General features: G+C 45.4%; 1 protein-coding gene across 3 annotated transcripts in view; it reads left to right on the forward strand.

Moving 5' to 3' along the window:
• RNF149 (ring finger protein 149) overlaps positions 1–22,105 on the forward strand; it is a 35,644-nt gene that overhangs the window by 10,515 nt on the left and 3,024 nt on the right. The window contains exons 4-7 of one of the 3 annotated variants that reach the window (XR_003756948.2): positions 9,738–9,820; positions 11,685–11,781; positions 16,761–16,956; positions 21,723–21,867. Coding sequence is in view for 2 of the 3 variants with exons in the window: in XM_029058409.2 (XP_028914242.1) it covers positions 9,738–9,820; positions 11,685–11,781; positions 16,761–16,956; positions 19,840–19,883 (420 nt within the window). In the remaining variant the exon portion in view is untranslated. Of the gene's footprint in view, positions 1–9,737; positions 9,821–11,684; positions 11,782–16,760; positions 16,957–19,839; positions 21,868–22,105 lie in introns of those variants that run through there. The other 2 variants (XM_029058409.2, XM_007666535.3) reach the window with 2 other exon arrangements.

The raw sequence follows: 22,105 nt of genomic DNA on the forward strand, positions 1-22,105 counted from the left end.
TGCTTCTCAAACTTAGAACCCTGTCATGCACTAGAATCTTCAAAAGATATCGAAAGCCGCTGCAGTATTTTATGCTTTCCTTCCACTTTCCCCAATGTGGAACAATTTGACTAAAAACAGATGAATTTTTAAAAGAACATTTACAATTGCATGGGGCCTTTTCTCCTAGACTTGCACACAGCAAGTGCTCAATAATTACCATTGATTAGGGAACTAAAATCAAGTGGATGCTCATTGGGACCAAGGCTACAGGTTTATGTTCTGAATTTATATTTGTGGTGACCAAAATGCTTAATTTCAAAAATATTCTTCCTGTTAGTGTCTACCTGTTTTTTGATATGAAATTCTGACTCTAGGATCTTTATTATTACTTTTATTGGCTTTATAAACAAATGTCTTCTGAAAGTACACAAAATTTTCCTATTCTTGTATCTTTTTTGGGATATACAGATTTTTGCCTCTGAAAATAAAGTTTTCGGAAACCAGTAAGTTTTTTTTTTAAAAAAAGGGCCCTCTTAAGTATGAGTGGGTCTTTTTAAAAAGGATAATGGCATGTAGGTGGGGTAGAATGTCTGCATAAAGTACTGTATTGCTTCAGAACTCTGACACAATTTTTGACTTCTTAGCACAAAACAAAGGGCTATTTTAGATTTGATATTTGAAGAATTGCAAGTAATAAATTGAGCCATCCCCATCCCCCAACAAGCTCCTATATAAACCTACAGTCTTAAAGTATGGGTAGTTCAGAGCCCTGCCAATTTTTTCATCCTCTCTCTGGAGCCTGCCCATCTACCTTCTCTGTTTTTGCTTCTCTTTCTCTTTGTGGAAGAACATGCTTGAAGGTCTGGTCGTAACAGACACACAACCTCCTTTTGGAGTGTAGGGGGCCATGAAAGTAATAGAAGTTGCAGCAAAGAAGCCATAATGAGATTCTTCCTCACCCCACTTCTGCTCATACTGCTGCCCATGTGGGGCAGGCCTAATGGCAAGAAGTCACATAAGTGAAGAGAGTGAATCTTTAGGCATGCTGGGGGATTTGTGCCAATCCAGGGCACAGCACATCCTCAGCCTGCTTGTACAGTGGAGAAAGGTTGAGGTTTTTTTGCAGCTAATGATCAAAAATTTATGCCATCTTCCAAAGATCTGTCTGCCTTTTCTTGGGCTGTCTCAGTGATAGTTTTGGAAAAACTGTACCTGATTAGTCTTTTTGGTTTGTTAAGCCCTTACTGTCTGCCAGGCACTGTACTAAGCCTTGAGGTAGATACAAGGTAAACAGGTTAATAATAATAATAATAATAATAATGTTGGTATTTGTTAAGCGCTTACTATGTGCCGAGCACTGTTCTAAGCGCTGGGGTAGACATAGAGGAATCAGGTTGTCCCACGTGGGGCTCACAGTCTTCATCCCCATTTTACAGATGAGGGAACTGAGGCACAGAGAAGTGAAGTGACTTGCCCACAGTCACACAGCCGACAAGTGGCAGAGCTGGGATTCGAACTCATGAGCCCTGACTCCAAAGCCCATGATCTTGGAAACAGTCCATGTCCCACGTGGAGCTCAGAATCTTAATCCCCATTTTACACACCACATCTACCATATCTGTAGGTATTTGAGGAGTTGCAAGTAAAAAATTGAGCCATCCCCACCCCCCAGCAAGCTCCTGAATTAATCTACAGTCAAAGTATGGGTAGTTTAAAGCCTGCCAATTTTTTGTCTGAGGCAAGGAGAAGTCACGTGACTTGCCCAGGGTCACACAGCAGACACATGGCGGAATTGGAATCTAAGCCCTTCTGACTCCCAGGCCCATGTTGTATCCATGTGGTCACACTGCTTCTCACTTAATGTCTGTTACCAGTGTAAACACATTCATGTTTGGAGTATTGGTAGAGTCTTCTTCCAGACCAGATCCTGTAGCCACTGAAGCTCCTGTCCCTTCTTCCTCATGACTTACTACCATAACAAACTGCTGTTGCACCCGCTCTTCATCCCTTCCCGCCTTGCCAGGTTTAATTTTTAATCATTTTACAGTTAAGCAGTGAAAAAATAAAGATTTGCACTCGCTCTGGTACCACTTTCCTTCATAGATGCTAGCCTTTTCTTTAAAGATTATGAGCCCCTTGGGTGACGGGATCCATGTCTAATTATCACCTGGATACTCTCTCAGCACTTGGTACAGTGCTCTGCACACAGTAAGTGCTTAGTACATACGGCTTCTACTACAGAGCTTCAGCTCCTACTAACTCTTCCCTTCGGACCCTTAATTCTTGAGTTTGATCCACAGCACCGGGAGACGAAGTTGTTTGTTAATCCACAAGTTCCCCCAGCAGCTTACTACAGTTTGCAAATTTGACACAGAAAGTGCTGTAAGCAAGGTTAGAAAATGAAATTAAATAAGGAATCCATAAGACCAGCTTGTGGGTATCATCAACCCAAGGAAAGGAGCCTTAACTGAGGTGGCTAAAACTAAGTTCTGCTGGATTAATTGTTGTGAGAATGAGAAAGTACTCTGGTTTTTGCCACCTTAAATCCATTTGAAGAGTTGTGCCTGCTGTTAGATGCATCTGTAAAAATCTGCAGCTCCGGTATATATGCTGCTAAAACCACCCAGCATCTGACAAGTAGTATTTTTTTGTGAGCTAAGCCAACATTTATTAAGTACTGCATGTGTGTCAGGGGCTGTGAGGATGTGGGAGAATGAGGAACACAGCAAAGCAGTAGAAAGAGTACTGAAGGCTACAGTGAAACTGAGAGAGCTGTGCAAGTGAGAGCCTTTATTATTCATTCATAAAAATAACAAACAACACTGGGATGCATTCTAGCAGTGCAAAAAATCCCCACAAAAACCCTGGAACATTTGTACCCAGCTTTACAATTTTAGCATGGGGGGGGTCCCTTGTAGGTAGGAATCACGTCTACCAACTGTGCTGTATTGTACTCTCTCCAGCGCTTAGTACAGTGCTCTGCCCACAGTAAGCAAATGGGGTGAGGGGGAAGAAGGAACGGAGACCTGGGAGGAAGAGAAAGGAAAAGGGGCAGACTGGTGGTTTGCCACCACTGATACTCTGCCAGCTCAGTGGAACGTGGCACTCTACAACTACCACGTTACACTGTCAGCGCCCTGTGGGCCCGTGCAGGTAGCCTAGCTAAAAGATTAGCACAGTTCCTCTGGCCTTGTATCAGATTCTCCAGGGGAGGGGCTGCCCACCAGCTTGGGCAGCACAGGAGTCTCTCCGCTAGAAGCTCCTGCAGAGGCAGCCGGACTTGACCTCTGTGCCCACAGATCACTCTCCCAGGTGGTGATGGCTGGGTGGCACTGCCAGGCTCCTGCAGCACAGCAGGCCCAGAGTGTGGACTCTTGCTGGTCCCTTAAGCCACCGGGTGAGGCTGAGACAGGGGCAGGTGACCAGCTCCTCCTTCTGGGGCCTGACCTTGGGAAGCAGCAGCAGCATTCAGTTCCTCCTCCTCTGCCCACTGGCTGTTTGGCTGGATTGGAGGTTGTGCTTGTGCCCGGTTCCAGAGATTTGGGGGATGAACTGCCCTCTTCCCTGCCTAGTGCATTATTGCCCACAACAGCCCTGCTTCACCAGCTCCCCTCAAAGTGCTGCTGCTGCTGCTGCTTGAGGATGGCAGCAGTGAGATGGCCCTCCCCCCAACCCCTGTCCCCCACAGTGAGTGCCAGAGCAGAGGCCAAGATCCACTTCAGTCATCCCAGCAACCCAGTGAGAACCGGTCCGAACTGGGGGCCGGGTCCTGCAGGCAGAGAGTAAGGAGTAGAGCCACCATCTTGGCCCCACTTCTGGCCCCTTTCAGGCTCCAAACAGCAGGTGGGCCTAAGCTACCCTTCCTGCCCAAAAAACACTGGGGGTGAGGGTTATAAGGCTGCCTTTTTGGTACTAAAATCCTGGGAGCTAGCACATCCATCACCCTCATGTAGTGGGCAGGTACCACCTCACATACATGGAGTGGACAAAATACAGCCCATGGACCAGGTCCAGTTAACCAAGGGGCATAATCTAGTTTAGTACCAAGCCTGCCAATCTCCCAACGTTGTCACTTCACTATAGAGGAGGAGGGGGATTGTTCCCCTCGTCCTTTCCCCTAAGTTTTGCCTGTTTGTTGCCTCAAAATTTGAAAAGTTTCTGGAGCCTAAATTGCTCTACTTCAAACTATCAGGTCTAATGGTCGAAAGAGTGTAATGTTGTTTCAGAACAACATTTCTTGTGTATAGTATTTACTTTTAGTTATTTAAGGACGTTTCCTAGACTCTGCATTTTAAGTATATTTTAAAAGGAAATGTTAAATATTCTAGTAAGTTTAATCCTTTCATTTATTCATTAAGAATGACATTTGTTCAGGACTATGTTCATTCATTCAATAGTATTTATTGAGCGCTTACTATGTGCAGAGCACTGTACTAAGCGCTTGGGATGAACAAGTCGGCAACAGATAGAGACAGTCCCTGCCGTTTGACGGGCTTACAGTCTAATCGGGGGAGACGGACAGACAAGAACAATGGCAATAAACAGAGTCAAGGGGAAGAACATCTCGTAAAAACAATGGCAACTAAATAGAATCAAGGCGATGTACAATTCATTAACAAAATAAATAGGGTAACGAAAATATATACAGTTGAGCGGATGAGTACAGTGCTGTGGGGATGGGAAGGGAGAGGTGGAGGAGCAGAGGGAAAAGGGGAAAATGAGGGTTTAGCTGCGGAGAGGTAAAGGGGGGATGGCAGAGGGAGTAGAGGGAGAAGAGGAGCTCAGTCTGGGAACACCTCTTGGAGGAGGTGAGTTTTAAGTAGGGTTTTGAAGAGGGAAAGAGAATCAGTTTGGCGGAGGTGAGGAGGGAGGGCGTTCCAGGACCGCGGGAGGACGTGACCCAGGGGTCGACGGCGGGATAGGCGAGACCGAGGGACGGTGAGGAGGTGGGCGGCAGAGGAGCGGAGCGTGCGGGGTGGGCGGTAGAAAGAGAGAAGGGAGGAGAGGTAGGAAGGGGCAAGGTGATGGAGAGCCTTGAAGCCTAGAGTGAGGAGTTTTTGTTTGGAGCGGAGGTTGATAGGCAACCACTGGAGTTGTTTAAGAAGGGGAGTGACATGCCCAGATCGTTTCTGCAGGAAGATGAGCCGGGCAGCGGAGTGAAGAATAGACTGGAGCGGGGCGAGAGAAGAGGAAGGGAGGTCAGAGAGAAGGCTGACACAGTTGTCTAGCCAGGATATAACGAGAGCCCGTAATAGTAAGGTAGCCGTTTGGGTGGAGAGGAAAGGGCGGATCTTGGCGATATTGTAGAGGTGAAACCGGCAGGTCTTGGTAACGGATAGGATGTGTGGGGTGAACGAGAGAGACGAGTCAAGGATGACACCGAGATTGCGGGCCCGAGAGACGGGAAGGATGGTCGTGCCATCAACGGTGATAGAGAAGTCTGGGAGCAGACCGGGTTTGGGAGGGAAGATGAGGAGCTCAGTCTTGCTCATGTTGAGTTTTAGGTGGCGGGCCGACATCCAGGTGGAGACGTCCCGGAGGCAGGAGGAGATGCGAGCCTGAAGGGAGGGAGAGAGGACAGGGGCGGAGATGTAGATCTGCGTGTCATCTGCGTAGAGATGGTAGTCAAAGCCGTGAGAGCGAATGAGTTCACCGAGGGAGTGAGTGTAAATGGAGAACAGAAGAGGGCCAAGAACTGACCCTTGAGGAACTCCAACAGTTAAAGGATGGGAGGGGGAGGAGGCGCCAGCGAAGGAGACCAAGAATGACCGGCCAGAGAGGTAAGAGGAGAACCAGGAGAGGACAGAGTCCGTGAAGCCAAGGTGAGATAAGGTATGGAGGAGGAGGGGATGGTCGACAGTGTCAAAGGCAGCAGAGAGGTCAAGGAGGATCAGAATGGAGTAGGAGCCATTGGATTTGGCAAGAAGGAGGTCATGGGTGACCTTAGAGAGAGCAGTCTCGGTAGAGTGGAGGGGACGGAAGCCAGATTGGAGGGGGTCCAGGAGAGAATGGGAGTTAAGGAATTCTAAGCATCGATTGTAGACGACTCGTTCTAGGATTTTGGAAAGGAAGGGTAGTAGGGAGATAGGGCGATAACTGGAGGGGGAAGTGGGGTCAAGAGCGGGTTTGTTTAGGATGGGGGAGACGTGGGCATGTTTGAAGGCAGAGGGGAAGGAGCCCTTGGAGATTGAGTGGTTAAAAATAGAAGTTAAGGAAGGTAGGAGGGCAGGGGCGATGGTTTTAAGAAGGTGAGAGGGAATGGTGTCCGAGGCGCCGGTGGAGGGGGTGGCACCTGCGAGCAGGGAGGAGATCTCCTCTGAGGATACTGCACGGAAGGATGGGAAAGTAGGGAAGGGGGTTGGTGTGGGGGAGGGGAGAGGCGGAGGGGTGACTTTGGGGAGCTCAGACCTGATCGTGTTGATTTTCGTGAGGAAATAGGTGGCCAGATCATTGGGGGTGAGAGATGGGGGAGGGGGAGGAACAGGGGGCCTAAGGAGAGAGTTAAAGGTCCGGAACAATCGGCGGGGGTGATGGGCATGGGTGTCGATGAGGGAGGAGAAGAAGCTTTGCCTGGCGGAGGAGAGGGCAGAGTTAAGGCAGGAAAGGATAAATTTGAAGTGTGTGAGGTCGGCTTGGTGCTTGGACTTTCGCCAGCAGCGCTCGGCAGCTCGAGCATAGGAGCGTAGGAGGCGGACGGAGGAGGTGATCCAGGGCTGTGGGTTAGTGGAGCGAGAGCGGCGGAGGGAAAGGGGGGCGAGAGAGTCGAGATGAGTAGAGAGGGTGGAGTTGAGAGCGGAGACCCGATCGTCGAGAGTGGGAAGAGAGGACAGGGCGGCAAGGTGAGGAGAGATGCTATTGGAAATACGGATGGGATCGAGAGAGCGGAGGTCTCTGTGGGGCAGTAGCGAAGGTTTGCAGGGGGAGGGAGTGTGAGAGATGAGGCAGGTGAGAAGGTTATGGTCAGAGAGAGGGATTTCAGAGTTGGTGAGGGAGGAGATAGTGCAGCGGTAGGAGATGACGAGATCGAGGGTGTGACCGAGTCGGTGAATGGGCGGGGTATGGTGGAGGAGGAGGTCGGCAGAGTCGAGGAGGGATAGCAGGCGGGCGGCAGAGGAGTTGTTGGGTACATCCGTATGGATGTTGAAGTCTCCGAGGATCAGAGTGGGCAGAGAGAAGGAGAGAAGGAAGGTGAGAAAGGGGTCAAGGTGGTTGAAGAAGTCGGAGGTGGGACCGGGAGGGCGGTAGATGACAGCGACAAGTAACTGGAGTGGGTGGTAGAGGCGAATGATATGGGCTTCGAAGGAGGGGAAGGAGAGGGAGGGGGGAGGAGGGATAGTGCGGAAGCGGCAATGGGGCGAGAGGAGGAAGCCGACGCCTCCTCCCTTACCGGTGAGTCTGGGGGAGTGGGAGAAGGAGAGGCCTCCGCCGGAGAGAGCGGCGGCGGAGACCGTGTCTTCGGGAGAGAGCCACGTTTCCGAAAGGGCGAGGAGGAGGAGAGAGCGAGAGAGGAAAAGGTCATGGATGAAAGGTAGCTTACCTGTAATAGAGCGGGGGTTCCAGAGGCAACACTTGAAAGTAGCTGTGGGTGCAAGGGCGGGAGGGGGGGAAGGGCGGGGGGAGGGGAGGGTTTGGATGGGAAGGAGGTGGCGGGGCCCTGGACGGGGAGAGGGGGATGAGGGGTGGCGGTGGGACAAGAGGACTGGGATGGGGCATGGGTGGGGAAGAGAGAAGGGGGGAGGGGGTGAAGAGGGGGTTTGGTGGGGGGAAGAGTAGGGGGAGGGGGAAGAGGGGTAGCGCTGGTAAAGTGGGGTTCTAGGGCGGGAGAGAGGAGGGGGGGAGGAGACAGAGGAGAGAGGGGGAAAGAGCTGAGCGAGAGAGGGGAAGGGGAAGGGGAGGATAGGAAGGGGCGGGAGGGGGGATGGAGGGAGGAGGGACATGGCAAGGCCAGAGAGGTGGGTGGCAGCATTGACAACAATATACAGTAATAAACGAAATCGGTAATATAGCAACATGATACAGTATGATACAATACTGGCGATGACCAGGGTCGGGGGGACGAGCCGACCCTACCCGATCAGACTCAAAGTCGAGCGGCCAGCAGTCGAGAGAGTCCCAGAGCTCATGACCAAATAACCCTGTGGCGGCGGGGGGGCCCTGAGGTTGTCCGGGGTGGGTGGTGGCCGTAGGCGGCGGCTAAGGTAAGGTAACATGGTGAGAATAAGGACATCGTCGCCCGGGGCGGGGGCGGGAGAGATGAATCACCTCAAGAGGGAAGAGGGAGTGAGGCCTTCCCAAAATGGCCGCCTCAGGCAGAGTGGGGGCTTCCCAAAATGGCCACCTCGGGCAGAGTGGGGGAGCGGTTGGGGAGCACAATGTCCCCGGGCCCGAGCAGGGGGACACAATGTCCCCCGAGGACACAATGTCCTTGGGGCCGAGAAGGGGAGCACAATGTCCCCAGGATCGAGAAGGGGAGCGCAATGTCCCCAGGCCCGAGCGGGGGGGGCGGGTGGACTGGAAGCTGGTGGCTGGGGGTCTGTGGGGGCGAAGATCCGTAGTGTCGGAGTTCCCGAGCTTGGGTGCGGAGGTCCAGGTTGCGAAAGGCTGAGGCGGGCGCGGGTCCAGGCGGTCCGAGGCTCAGCTCCCCGGTGGAGGGGGAGGAAGCGCAGATGAGTCGGCGAGCAGTAGGCGAAGGGGGGCTTGTCGGGAATTGGGGCCGGGTGGGCTGAGGCTGCGCCTCAGGGGAGCAGAGATCCCGGGCCCACGAGGTAATGGCTCCAAGGGTCTGGGCGATGACAAGGCTCAGCTTCCCGGGAGAGGGGGGTGGTCTCGGCGTGGATGAGTTGGCGGTCGGCGGCCAATAAGCCGCTAAAGTCGGCGGTCGGTGGCCAAAAGGCTGCTAAAGAGCTAGGCTGGAAACGGGGGGCAGGCAGCCCAAGGAACCACCGTCTGGGAGGAGAGCTCCAGAGTCCATGTGGTGGTCGATTCGGCTGGGAAGAGGGGGCCCGGCGGTCTGAGACTTACCCCCAGGGGAGCAGAGATCCCGGGCCCACGTGGTAATGGCTCCAAGGCTCCGGGCGATGACAAGGCTCAGCTTCCCAGGGAGAGGGGGGTGGTCTCGGCGTGGATGAGTCGGCGGTCGGCGGCAAAATGTGTCAAGCACCATACTAAGCCCTAGAATAGGCACAAGATAATCAGTCCCTGCCCCCTTTTTTAATGGTATTTAAGCATTTACTATAGGCCGGGCACCCTACTAAGTGCTGGAGGAGATACAAGCTAATCAGAGTGGACGCAGCCCTAGTCCCACAAGAGGCTCACAGTCTTAATCCACATTTTACAGATGAGGTAACTAAGGCCCAGTGAAGTGACTTTCTCAAGTTCACAACAAAGAAGTAGTTGAGCCGGGGTTATAGAACCCGGGACTTTCTAACTTCCAAGGCTGTGCTCTATCCACTAGGCCATGTTGCCTCATGAGGCTCACAGTTTAAGAGGAAAGAAAGGAGTTTAGTGATTTGCTTAATGTCAACTAGGAGGCAAATGCTGGAGAACCCAGATTTCTTGACTCCCAGGCCCTTGCTTGTTCCAAGAGGCCATGCTACCCTGATTGTAAAATAGTTACCTGGGTAATCTAGCTTTTGTTTAGAAAAGTATTTTTATAATTGGTTAAAATATATCATTCATCTTCTGTGTTGCAAAGTCCTGGAAATTGCTCATAGATGCTAAGGATGCATTTTGAATGATACTTTTTCTCTTTACAGGGAATTGATATTGATACTGAAAACTGTGCAGTATGCATTGAAAACTATAAACCAAAGGATGTTGTTAGAATTCTGCCTTGCAAGTATGTTTCTTATGATAGCGTTTTCTGCTGCTTTGAGATATTTAGGAGATAGAGAAGGCAGTTATTGAAGGGTTCCTTGACCAGTGGTGATCCTCAATACCCAGATTCGACATTCACTGGTCATGGATGAGGTTAATTAAGGTTTATTTGCCATCTAGTAGTTAAAGAGTGGCTAAGAAGATGCAGGCTTACCCACAGGTAAACCTCAGTGGTGCCCCGAGAGAGAGAGCTTGCTATAGACACTCCATTGTGGCAACACCCTCTCAAAATGGCAGGTCCATTGTGGCAACACCCTCTCAAAATGGCAGGCAGTTATGCATGTGCACATGCTCTCTTCATCACCCCACTCCAGGCCCCCCCTACCATACAAGACCTTTTGTTCCCAGCCTATCCTTTATCTTCCCAGCACCTAGCCTTACCCCCTCATTTATTCACCCGTTGTGGATGGTCCTACTGAACCTTCCACCTACTACTTCGTTACAGAGTCCAAGCATCTTCTGTCTTTCATAATCTTAATCTCCAAGCCTGGAGATGAGTCCCTAGCATCTGGAAAGACTTGGCCACCAGGTCTTTTGAAGAAGATTATTTTTTAGCTTCCCATTGTGATCCCAGCTCTTTGCTTGCTTCCAATGGGCTGACCTGTAGGGGCCTTCCCTAGCTGTTAACAGGACTTCTTTTGGTGGTGGTCTACATTTTCTGGGTCTTGACTGACCAAGATATAGCTCATTCCAAAGACTGCTTTTCTTTCTCTTATACAAAGAGAAAACAGTCTTCTCTAAAGACATCCAAGTATGCACTCATACACCTATCCTCCGGCCCAGCAGGGTAACCTGTAACTGCTTTGTTTTTATGTTTCATTTGTGGGCAGAGAATGTCTATTGTGTTATACTCTCTCAAGTGCATAGTACAGTGTTCTGCATACAGTAAACATTCAATATATATGATTAATGAATGATTTTGAAATCCTGGAATTTTGTGGAGCTTCTTCTCAATAGTAGGCCTTTCCCTGACCCCAAATGGAACTTCAAAGCCTGTCCATTGGACCAACGTCAGCCTCTCTTCTCCAGGGTACCCTGAGAGGGGCTGATATAGGGGAATAACCTCCCTCCCTTCCAAAGGGAATTAGAAAGAGCAGGTAATAGGAATAATAATAGTAGTAATAATTATTTACTAAGCACCTGTGTGCCAAAGAATGCTGATAAAAGTTTGAAAGCAAATAAGCAGGCCATTTTTTGAGATCACCTTCATTTAAACCTCCAAAGACTTGTTCTTAGAATTAGTAGGTTTAATCATTTTGAAGTTATTCTGGTGTTGAAAACCAATTTTTATGGCAACTAGGGGTCTTTGAATTTGCAATCCACAGTAAAATACAGAGTTTCATATCTGGAGGAATACAAGGAGATGACAGATTTTATCATTCTTCTACTTGAGTGGTGTTATACAACAGATTTCCTTGCAGTCTTCCATGATAGTTTTGAGGATTTTTTTTTTGTTAGGAAAAATATGCTGAAAAGAGCAAGTTTATCTGATGATATCTAGCCAAGAAACTAATGTAGGTTCTTTGATTTCCCCTAAACATCACTTCTAATGAGAAGGGTCTTGTTTAAAAAGTCAGTGTTTTGCAAATCAGGTGACCAACTAAGCTGAAAAATAATTTTGAATAAATTCTGAGCATTATATCCTTGGAATCGATAAATGCCCTCATTCCAGGGTTTTGTACTTATACCTGACTAATCACTTCAGGGTCATAGAGTTATTTATAGTAGATGAATAGTAAAGAATGCTGAATTCATTTATTTGTTTTACCTTATGGAGTAGATGAGATGTTTTTGAGCATTTTTACATGACGAAGTTTGTCGTTTAGGCACATTTTTCATCGGACGTGCATTGACCCATGGCTTTTGGATCACAGAACATGTCCAATGTGTAAACTGGATGTCATCAAATCTCTGGGATTCTGGGTATGTTGCATTTTTATTTATATTCAGCCTCAGTGAAGGGATTGAACTGCATGTGTTAAACCTGAAAACAATTTCTCTGTGTTAGATATAGAGCCTACCTTTGTAGTTCATCTGAATTGTACCAATTGCCCCTTTTCTCTTAGGTCTGTCGAACCCAGCATGCTTGTCATTCTGTAGACTTTGTTGAATGCTATAATTGTATTTGAAGAGTTTACCCTTAGGCCTTCAAATCTTACTGTTCACCTATAATGCTTCAAATCTGTACTTTACCACACCATAGACCTTTGAACTGTGACACTGTTTTCTGAGAACTTGACTGTTGCCTTCAGTGGAACATAATTACCCAAATGCTTTTTTAAAACCAAGTTTCTATGTCCTGTAAGTAAAGTGTTTGTCATTAAATCATTTTCATTATTAATACTTAATGAAAAAGGTAATAGAGATGACATTTGAGGTAATAGAGATTCATTCATTCAATCGTATTTATTGATCACTTACTATGTGCAGAGCACTTACTGAGCACTTAATGTACAATTTGGCAACAGATAGAGACAATCCCTGAAGTTGAAGGGAATTTGGTGAAAATTAAGTTTATAAAAACGGTAAAGTGCGGTCCAGTTTAGAAGCTCCAGATGAAGCATGGATTTATAGGTTATGTTTTTCCTTCCTTCCTTTGTAGATCTTAGATCTTCCATAAAAGTTATTAATGTTTACAGATGTTTTTAATCTTTTGCCAGAGATTGAAAATAAATGTAAATTCTGAATGTAGTTTTGATACTGCTAGATATTTTTTAATAGACCTCAATAGGGAGAGGTGCAGTAGACTCACTGGTGGCCATAAAATGAGATTATTATTTTCTAGGCTCCAGAACTGACTAAAATCTCACTCATTTGCTAAAAGATTTTGAGTGACTCAAAAGGCAGTTTCCCCAGTCAGTGCTATTATTTGCTTTAACTGCATCATGGTTGATGTGCCCGAGGTCCAATATGTCATGACAGAGATGGGGAGTAAAAAACATGGGATGTTGAATGACTGGAAGCTAGCTGGCTTTTATTCAGTGTCAAAGTTTCTCATCAATCACTTGTGTTTTTTGAGCACTTCATGTGTGCAGAGCACTATAATAAGCACTGGGGAGAATACAGCAGAGTTGGTAGATATGTTACCTTCCCACAACTAGCTTATAGTCTAGAAGCAGGGACAGACGATATAAATAAATACATTTCTTGCCAAGAAAGTATTTACTAACACATGGATAGATGAAGTTGCTAGTTAAGAATCCTGCCTACTTAACATTAAATCTATCAGTGATATTTATTGAACGCTTATTTGCAGAGCACAATACTAAGAGCCTGAGAGAGCACATATCTTTAAATTGTATCTGAGAAATTTATATTAATGTCCATTTCCCCCTCTGGGCTGTAAATTCTTGTGGGCAGGGAATGTATCTGCCAACTCCGTTGTATTGTACTCTCCCAAGTGCTTAGTACAGTGCTCGCTCTAGTTATAGTAAGAGATCAGTAAATTCCAGTGATTGATTATAATGCAGTAGTTAGTAGTTGTGACTGCAGAGACGGCAGAGAAGGAGAGGTTAGGGCTGGAGAAGTAGATTTGGGAATCATCCATATAGAGGTGGTGGTTGAAGCCATGGGGATGAATAACGACTTCTCCAAGGGAGTAGGTGTAAATAGAGACTAAAAGGGGACCCAGGACTGGACCGTGAGGGACGTTCACAGTTTGTGGGAAGGAGGAGTAGCCTGCAAAAGAGGCTGAGAAGTCAAGGTGGGAAATAAGCTCTTGGATCAACATGGTAACAGTTCTGATGGAAAGGAAAAGGTGGATTCTAAAGATGTTGTTGAAAGTAGAATGGTACGCTTTCATGAGAGATTGAATAGAGGGATGAGTTGTGGATAATGCCAAGGTTATGGGCTTGTAATAATAATAATAATGTTGGTATTTGTTAAGCGCTTACTATGTGCAGAGCACTGTTCTAAGCACTGGGGTAGATACAGGGTAATCAGATTGTCGCACGTGAGGCTCACAGTCTTAATCCCCATTTTACAGTTGAGGTAACTGAGACACAGAGAAGTTAAGTGACTTGCCCACAGTCACACAGCTGCCGAGTGGCATAGGCGGGATTTGAACCCATGACCTCTGACTCCCAAGCCGGTGCTCTTTCCACTGAGTTACCCTGGCTTGTGAGACAGTTGGTGGTGTTGTCTACAGTTATAAGAAAGTCAGAGGGAGGAGTTCTGTTCTGGACGTTAAATGTGGTTTGCCTGATTGTTGTAGTCAAATTAGTCCTTCTGGAACACTTCACTTGAATTGTGTTATTTCCATTCCAATCAGTGAATGGTATTTATTGAGTGCTCAGTTTATACAGAGCATTGTACTAAGCACTTAGAATACAACAGAACTAAAGGTGATGCCTGCCCTCAAAGGTTGCACAATCTTCTAAGAGAAGTAAACACTAAATTACAGGTGGGAGGGTGGTAATTTAGTGCAAGATTATATAGATAAGTGGTGTGTGAGTGTGTGTGTGTGTGTGTGTATGTGTGTGTGAGAGAGAGAGAGAGAGAGAGAGAGAGACACAAGGGGCAAGTCAAAACTGAGCAAGGCAGGGAATAGGTTGGTATTAGAGGTGGGAAGTGTGAGGGCTGGGTTAGAATGGAAGAAGTGAAGATAAGAAGAGGAGTAGGAGAAGCAGCATGGCCTAGTAGAAAGAGCATAGTCTTTGGGGTCAGAGGTTCTAATTCTGACTCTGCCATTTACCTGCTATGTGCCTGGGCAAGTAATATAGCTTTTCTGTTCCTCATTTCCCTCATCTGCAAATTGGGAATTCAATCCCTGTGTTCCCTCCTGTTTAGGCTGTGATCTCCATGTGGGAGCTGATTATCTTGCATCTACCCCAGTGCTTAGCACAGTAAGTGCTTAACAAATACCACCATCATTAATATTAATAATAACAATTTTTTTAAAAAAGGTCAGGTTGGATAGAGCTGACTGAGTGCCTTTAAAGCTGAGGGTGAATTTCAATATGTTGCGGAGAAAGATGAGCAACCACTGGATGTTTTTGAAGAATGGGGAGATGGCAGAACTTTTTTTTTCTGAAAAAAATATGAGCATTATAATCAAATGTGAACTGGAGAACCCTGAGAGATGCTTATGAAAAGCATTTTGTTGTTTGAAATAAGTCCCTAAGAGCCTAAAAGATAGTCTTGTTCCTTTACTTCTCCAATCAAACAGCATGACCTAGTGGAAGGAACATGGGCCTGGGAATCAGAGGACTTGTCTGCTGTGGGACTATTGGCAAGACATTTAACTCCTCTGCCTCGGTTTCCTCATCTTTAAAATGGCTATTCAATTCCTGTTCTCCCTCGACCTTAGACTGTGAGTCCCATGTGGGACAGGGATTGGTGACCATCCTGATTAACCCCAGCACTTAGAGGAGTGCATGACATATAAGCATTTAAGTACCATTAAAAACAAACCAAAAATAAACCAAAGGTTTAAGCTGGCTTTATTACGTTCAGCTTTGAATAAATTTATACTTTAAGTAGAAGCAGTGTGGCTAGTGGAATGGGCACAGGACTGACAGTCAGGACTCTCCTTCCAGTTCTGCCATTTACCTACGGTGTCACATTGGACAGGTTCACTTAACTTTTCGTTACCTTGTTTCCTCATATGTAAAATGAGATTAAATGCACCTTCTCCTTCCACCTTTGACTGAGTCCCATGTGGGATGAGGAACACCTGATCTAATTTATCTGCCACAGTGCTCAACACAATGTGTGGCACATAGCATGGAATAGATTACTGCAGTTATCACATTCTTGAACTCCAGTTGTGTATACAGAAGCCAGCATGAAATTTGCCCAGAGGATCACAAAGTTTTACCCATCATTTTTTTGGAGCCTACAACACAATTTACTGCCAACCTACAGGGTGAGTTTTCTTTAATGTGGGGCTTGTCAGGAACGTGACCATTATACATCATAAGAGGACTGAGGGTGCCCAGTTTCTACACGGCTTAAGTCTGAATTTTTAAAATCTTTCCTCCTTGGATCTATAAATTCCTGAAGAGCATGCTATTCTTTGAAATCCTGGCTGAGACCCTTCCTTATTGTAATTTCATCTGTTTTTGTGGTCAGAACAAATCACAAGACTTTTCTGGTTATTTTCCTTTCAATTTGCTTCAGGATTTGAGGCTTTCAGATGTGCTGTGAAACTAGCCCTCAACCATTGCAGACAAAGAGAAAATCCAGTGGGTCTTGACGGTGTAATCTCTCTTTCTGTCTAGTAGTCATCACTGACAATGAAATTCACCTATGAGTGCAGGTGGGCTGGAAAAGCCAGTGGGAGACCCACAGTTCCAGCCACACTGGGTGCACAACTGGCAGCAGAGAGTAAGGGAGATTTCGCAGCACAGGTCTATGGTCTCACTGCAACAGAGCTTGGCACATAGTAAGCAGTTAACAAATAGCATCGTCATCATCAACTGAAACGGTGATATAAAGCTGGAAGGGGCCATCGAGAGCCATCGAAGTCAGACACGTGGAAAGAAAGCAATCGGCATTCCAGACAAATGGGTATCTGTCTTTGAGGAGTTCAGGGTGTTCTCTGGACACCAACATCCATCTGTGATTTCCAAGAGAATGAGGTTTTCCATAATATTGCCACCTCTGCATTTCCATTCATCCTAAATAGGAACAAGAGGATTGGCAACAGATTAATGATGAAGATTGGAAGCTAACAACCCCGAAAAATACAAGCAGTGTTAATTGCAGTTGGAAATAAGAGCCAAACCTTTGACTCCATTTCTTGCATTTTAAAATCAACCTTTTTCCTTTATATTTGATATTAGTAAGAAAGCCACTGAGCCTTGTAAGATTACTTTGTAAGTGCTGTGGCCACAGTGGGATTTTAGTGACGAAATTTGTGTTTCCTTTTACTGTACTGATTTTTGCCTTTTAATTTTAAGGGAGGTATTGAGGACACACAGGAAGTAGCAGTTCCAGAATCCAACCCTAGTACTGTTTCTGTTGTGAATTTGAGTATCACTTTACAAGATGAAGATAGAAATGAAATAAGTGATATGCCGTCAGCATCTACTTGTGAATCTCTGCCACAAGGTATCAGTTTTAAAGAAGATGCAGGTGAAAGCACAGCATTACTTGGTAAGTAATAGTGATAGTATTTATTAAGCACTTACTGTGTTCGTTGAGAAGCAGCGCTGTCTGGTGGAAAGAACCTCGGCCTGGGTTCTAATCCTGTCTCCTATGTGACCTTGGGCAAGTCACTTCACTGTGCCTCATCTCCCTTATCTGCAAAATGGGGATTTAGCACCCGCTTTCCCTCCTACTTAGACTGTGAGCCCCATGTGGGACCTGATTATCTTGTATGTATCCCAGCATTCGGGACAGTCATTATTGTTGTTATCATTATTGCTAATTGCTGGGAAGGAGTATACAGGTGGGAATTAGATACAGGCCCTATCCTTTGAAAGACTCATAAGCTATGAATGTAAGTTGTTAGACACATCGGGAGCAATGAAAGCATAAAAGATAAGATCAAATGCACAATGCAGAAAATAAAAACAAGTCAGTAAGAAGCTGTGGCTAAAGGAGCAGGATTTCTAACTCTGTTCAGAGCCCAGAACACAATCATAACCATAGGGAGAATAATAATAATACTGTTATTTGCTAAGTGCTTAGTATGTGCCAGGCACTGGACTAAGCACTGGCGTGGAAATAAGGAAATAGGGTTGGCCACAGTCCTCCCAAGGGGGATTCGCATTCTCAATCCCCATTTTACAGATGAGGAAACTGAGGCCCAGAGAAGTGAAGTGACTTGCCCAGGGTCACACAGCAGACAAGTGGCAGTACTGGGATTAGAACCCACAACCTTCTGATTCCCAGGCTCGTGCTCTATCCACTACGCCATCCTGCTTCCCATAACCAGTGATGGGCCTTCCCGAGGTTTTGTGGAGGCCACATTCTGCTCTTTTCTTTCCCGCCGGGGTGATAAAAAGCAGATTGGAATGGAGGCCTCCGTGAAGATGTGGAAGATGCACGGCTGGTGCTGGTGCCCAGAGTGTGTCAAGCCCTGGTAGGGTGGAAGGTCCCTTTTACCCCTGTCCCTGGCTCCTAGGGCAGGTTGGGAGCAGGGGCCCCGGGCCAGGTGGTGGGGAGGGAAGGCAGTTCTTGGCTATGTTGGTCAGGGGCCAAGAATGCACAGGCAGGTGCAGCTGCTACCGCACGTTTTGGTCAGCCATGATAGGTTATCCATCACTTCTTTTCCTCCCAACACTTTGGGAATGAAGGAAGTTTTTTTTACCTTCATTGTAGGGCCCTATTCATTTCCAGAAAAGCTCAACCTAGAGAAGCTTGGGAAGAATCAATCAGCAAGCATTTATCAAGGGCTCACGGGATGGGAATATAGGTTCCGAGAGACCATTTGAAGGGACTTGAGAAATTACTATTTGAGGAAAAGATGGTAAACTTGTAAAACATTTGAACAAGAAAAGAAACATGGCATGGTAAAATAAGCTATCAGTGTTAGAGAGGAGGGAGATTGGGTACACCTGGAAGATGTCAATCAGTGGTGTTTACTGATTGTGTTCTGTATGCAGAGATCGCAGAATCAATGGTATTTGAGAGCTAACTATGTGCAGAGCATTGTACTAAATGCCTGGGAGGGCACAATACAACAGAGTTGGTAGGCACGATCCATGCCCATAGTGAGCTTACAGTCTAGAGGGGGAGACAGACATTAATACAAACAATTCATAATATATCATTCAAAGATATGTACATAAATGCTGTGCCACTAAAGGGGTGTTAAATATCAAATGCCCAAAGGCAGCAGATCCCAAATGCATAGATGATGCAGAAGGGAGACAGAGCTGGGGAAAAAAGGGCTTAATCAGGAGGAGATGTGATCTTCATAATGCTTTGAAGGTAGAAGAGAGCAGCGATCTGGCAAATTTGGAGAGGGAAGGAGTTCCAGACAAGGGGGAGAAGGTGGGAAAGGAGTCAGCGGCAAGACAGATGATTGGGGCACTTTTGTGAGCCCTTACCTGTATGCAGAGAGCACCGTATTAAGCGCTTGGGAGTGTACTGTACAAAGAGTTGGTAGACACATTCCTTCCCACAACAAGCCACAGTATAGAGAGAGACAGACAGACATTACAGATAGGGGAAGTGGCATATTATTGGGAGAGTAGAATAGAATAAGTCCGATCCCTGCCTGCAAGGGGCTTAAACTGACAAGCCAGAAGATCCAGGGGGAATAGGAAGTATTTTTCTGGAGAGACTGGGCGTCTCTCCTCTCTGCTCTATTTTTTTCCTTACTCCGCACCCTCAGTCTTTCCCTTTATCGATGTTTTCAGTAGTGCACTAATTGGTAGGGGGTGGTCAAGTCACCAGCTGCCTGCTGCCTTCCAAGGAATGGGGGATTTCAGGGCACATTTTGCAAGCAGGTGTGGTCCTCATAAAAATGACCTCAGTAAATGCCATTGAAAGAATAAACAGACTGGCAGTTATTGTCATCTAATTTGCACTCAACAATAAGAAAGGCATTTAACGTCTGCTATGCTAGGAATGCTTGGTGCCTGGAACAGAGTAAGTCCTTAACAAATACCATTTAAAAAATATTTGCTTAATCTTTTTTAATGTATTTGTTTAAGCACCCAGTACCATTCATTGAAATTGTTTTTTTGGGGAAAAAAGGGCAGTTATTACTAAGAGAGGTGATATGAGCCAGTTTTATTTGTATTACAGATTTTCTGGCCATCTTAAACTATGTTTTGATATTTTATGCACTTTTCTGTTTCTTTTAGGCGCTTTGTAATGCTTAGATAATAAGTTACGTGAAGTGCCAGCTATAAACATCTTTGACAAAGTTAATTTATCCTAGTGATTCTAGAAATTGATCCTTCGTGCCTTTGGTATTGTAGATCCCAGATTAGTAATCATAATATTTCTAGTGCTGAAGTGTGGTGCTGGTTTTCAAGGGCAGAAAAGCCAGATTGCCAGATAACTATTGTCCATTTATTTTAGACACTGAGGGGCATGAAGGTTCACGTGGAGAGCCCGCCTCCTAATGGGAATTCCCAAAGAGCAGCTTCACAGAAGAGGCTACGGACTGCACTGGAGACCATTTTATTTTTTTAATCTTAATACGTGTTTGGAAAATAATGGAAATTCTTACCTTCAGAGTTTTCTTGCTCTTATGCTAAAAGGGCTAATGACTAAGATTTTTATGGAAAGGATGTTTTAATGAGTTTCCACACGTTGACATACTAAAACTGAAATAATAATGTCAAGAGAATTTTGTAATGGCAGATCATTAGAGAAATGACAGGGAAAGCAGTGTAAATACTAGCGCCAGCATTTGTAACAAATACCAGAATAGTTATGAAAGTGCAATAAGAGATTAATTATTTTTATTAAAATGGAATGGAGACGGCCACCTTGCCTGCTGTACTTTGATGTATAGCTTGACAGTGGCTTTGTGTGTTAAATATAAATATGTTGACTAACTACATAGTCTTTCCCTGGAGGAAAGACTTTAGGTGTTTAGCACATGTCCAAAGACTAGGTATTTAGCACATGCACAAAAATGAGTTTTCCAACACTATTGAATATACATGTGCAGCATATGTAACTTTTAAATAGATGGTTTTTATTTTGGGGTTTACTACTGAGCTTGGGAAACTCTGAGTCTAAATTTGCATTTTCCCCATGCTTCTTTCCTTTTACATTAGTGATCCCTTCTTTTGTCAGGGAAAATCAATTCACATGGAATATTTCCACAAATGTGGGGGGTGGCGGAGGAGAATGTTGCTTCCTCCCCTCCAACCTCTAAACGCCCCCCCCCCCCCACCCTTTCTGGGTTTTCTGCCTCATGAAATCTTAGGCTGGGTTGTGTACATTGTAGTCACATATATCAATTTGATTTTCCTACCTCTGTTTTAAGCTTGGGGGATGTTTAGGCAACAAAATATCAGATGAAAATGTTTTCTCTTAGAAGGGAAAAGATGAATAAGGAGCACATTCTTGTGGCTTTTTTCATTAGACCAAATTGTACAATGTTTAATCTTTTAGGAAAATAATTACTTTAAATGTACACTATCTATAGACTTATTTAATAGCATCGTGCCTTAGTTTTTGGAGGACAGCTTATTAACACTGGTACTGTGTGACTGCTTAATCTCTACAAGTATTTTCTGTAGCTGATGGCAAAAACACATTTAAGATGACATACCCAGCTTATTGCAAATTTGTGAGATTGTCACATAAATAGTGCTAGTTATCCAAATTGAGCCTTTATATGAATTTATTTTTTACAAAGCATCTAATGATAAAAATATAGTTTATTGAACTTGGCTTTCAAATCCTATGCATTTTAGAAGATCCTTTACCGATAGAGAAACTTATGCCAGAATGTTCCAGAAGTATTCGCTAAGTATTTTGCTTCCTTGGAACATCTGCTTCATTAAAACAAGCAATAGGTTATTAAGGTAGTTTTTTACTGTTCCTTATCTTTTGGGGGGATACATTCTTTCCAAGCTTTACAATCAAATCGGTGGAAGTTTTCGATGTGGCCTGGTGGAAAGAGCACAGGCCTAGGAGTCAGAGGACCTTGGTTCTAATCCTGACTCTGCCACTTTCTACTGTGTAACCATGGGCAAGTCACTTCTCTGTGCCTCAGTTTCCTCATCTGTAAAATCAGGATTAAATCCTCCTCTCTCCTACTTAGACTGTGAGCTCCATATGGGACGGCGATTGTGTCCAATCTGATTATCTCGTACCTTCTCCAGTGCTTAATGAATACCATTATTATGATGATTATTATGTCTGTGGAGTATATTTCCTTTGCTGTATGCATTGTGTAGAAGAGATTTACTAGTAGTCCTTCCCAGAATATCTTTTGTTAGCAGCAGACCTTCAGAGAACAAGAAATTGCCTGTCCAGGTCACAATTCAGAAATATCAAGAGGATTGATCACAATAACTCATAGCTCATTTCCAGGAACATGGAAGTTGAGGAATTTCATTCAACCTTGCTGAGGACACATTTCATATAGTAAGTACTCTTAAAATTATTACTATAGAAGTTGGGCTCAGAGGAAAGATGCATCTTCTGATATCTGGTCTGTGAGTAAATTAGATAAAGTAATATTCAATTCTAACTGATAAGTTTTAGCAAGTAATTCAGAATTTTAAGATGTCAACACTAGACGTTAGGGATGAGTTGAGGACAACTTAGCCAAAAATTTAGCCTTTCTGGTCTTTTTTTTTAAGGTACATCATGAATATCATTC

Source organism: Ornithorhynchus anatinus, chromosome 2 (assembly GCF_004115215.2).
Source record: "Ornithorhynchus anatinus isolate Pmale09 chromosome 2, mOrnAna1.pri.v4, whole genome shotgun sequence".
Lineage (NCBI taxonomy): Eukaryota > Metazoa > Chordata > Mammalia > Monotremata > Ornithorhynchidae > Ornithorhynchus > Ornithorhynchus anatinus.